The sequence below is a fragment of the Limulus polyphemus genome, unplaced genomic scaffold (genome assembly GCF_000517525.1).
Source record: "Limulus polyphemus unplaced genomic scaffold, Limulus_polyphemus-2.1.2 Scaffold1739, whole genome shotgun sequence".
Lineage (NCBI taxonomy): Eukaryota > Metazoa > Arthropoda > Merostomata > Xiphosura > Limulidae > Limulus > Limulus polyphemus.
The window spans coordinates 98,153-99,973 of NW_013667349.1; the positions used below are offsets into that span (position 1 = coordinate 98,153).

Sequence of the window (1,821 nt, forward strand, 5' to 3'; positions counted from 1 at the left end):
AAAAGATTTTGGTGATTCTATTAGGTGGGTTAACAAAAGATTTTGGTGATTTTATTAGGTGGGTTAACAAAAGATTTTGGTGATTTTATTAGGTGGGTTATCAAAAGATTTTGGTGATTTTATTAGGTGGATTAACAAAAGATTTTGGTGATTTTATTAGGTGGATTAACAAAAGATTTTGGTGATTTGATTAGGTGGGTTAACAAAAGATTTTGGTGATTTTATTAGGTGGGTTATCAAAAGATTTTGGTGATTTGATTAGGTGGGTTAACAAAAGATTTTGGTGATTTTTAGTCAATGTATCAAGCATACCTGGATAAAAAAACAACAAAAATAAACTATAAGTCAATTTATAAAAATAGTAAACCAGTTTGAAACGGTGTTAAACAGTCGTTACTTATTTTCGAAGTGACGCATTCTCTGGCTCTATATCGTTTAACAGTCTTGCAGCCGTGTGTTATCCGTGGTGATGTCGTATTGTTAATTTCTTGAGAATTCGCTATGACGCGGACATATAGGTGTTAAACATGTCGCATATGCGGCAACATGCCGCTTCGCTAGCATATGCTAGTCGTTCTTATAAAGGTCTTATGTCTTCTTTGACTTATGACCAGTATTTATAAGTCTAACCTATGTCGCACATTCGATTTATGATGAAAACCTATAAGCTTGAGACCTTGACTTATGACCTGTATTTATAATTATGACCTATGGTGCACATTCGATTTATAATGATGAACTATAAGCTTGAGACCTTGACTTATGACCTGTATTTATAATTATGACCTATGGTGCACATTCGATTTATAATGATGAACTATAAGCTTGGGCCCTTGACTTATGACCTGTATTTATAATTATGACCTATGGTGCACATTCGATTTATAATGATGAACTATAAGCTTGGGCCCTTGACTTATGACCTGTATTTATAATTATGACATGCGGCACGTAGTTCACGTTCAATAATTTAGTTTTTAGTTACTCGGACGTTAAGATTTTCAAGCGTGGTGCAATATTTCAAATAAAACTAAGAGTAATGATGTTTCTTTTTTTAATCTTTTCTAGCTTCGAAAACAATGAATATCAAAGAAGAACACAAAAATAATCGGAGAGTTCTTTCAACGGTAATTCTTGTAAGTTTAGTTTTCAATCTGTTAAGTTGCTTTGTTATTGATCTAATGGTTAAGGTTAAGTTTGTTATTGATCTAATGGTTAAGGTTAAGTTTGTTATTGATCTAATGGTTAAGGTTAAGTTTGTTATTGATCTAATGGTTAAGGTTAAGTTTGTTATTGATCTAACGGTTAAGGTTAAATTTGTTATTGATCTAATGGTTAAGGTTAAGTTTGTTATTGATGTAATGGTTAAGGTTAAGTTATCGATATATTTCCATTAATCTATAGTTCACTGTCACATGTTGTACATTTTTTGCGTTATTTAATATTAAATCACAGACCTCAGTAACTGAAAGGCTTGTGTTATAAGTTAGATTTAAGCTTAACCCCACATTTGTTATAAATAACCATTAAATTAGAGTTTGCTTTAAAGTTTGTTTTTCAGCTCAAAATTAACTGTTCTTGACGTGGTTTAATACAAAAGTTGTTTTGTTTTGAGAAATTGACTATAATATCCAGAGAAGAAAAAATTAAATAAAATTTGTGAATGTATCTTAAAAAACAGAGAATTTGAATATAAACAAGATTACGACACTTATGATAAACAACATTGTTTATTGACAAAAAGGGGACACGGATAAACGTTTCAGAATTCTATCAGATTCCATCTTCAGTATCTAAAGCAGAATAAAATGAATTTACGTC

General features: G+C 30.8%; 1 protein-coding gene across 1 annotated transcript in view; it reads left to right on the forward strand.

Annotated features, from left to right (window-relative positions):
- Positions 1 to 1,181: 1,181 nt before the first annotated feature.
- Positions 1,182 to 1,821, forward strand: part of LOC106464772 (sortilin-related receptor-like) — a 25,209-nt gene continuing 24,569 nt past the window's right edge. The window contains exon 1 of the mRNA XM_022392570.1: positions 1,182 to 1,370. Within this exon, the coding sequence (XP_022248278.1) occupies positions 1,182 to 1,370 (189 nt within the window). The remainder of the gene's footprint in view (positions 1,371 to 1,821) is intronic.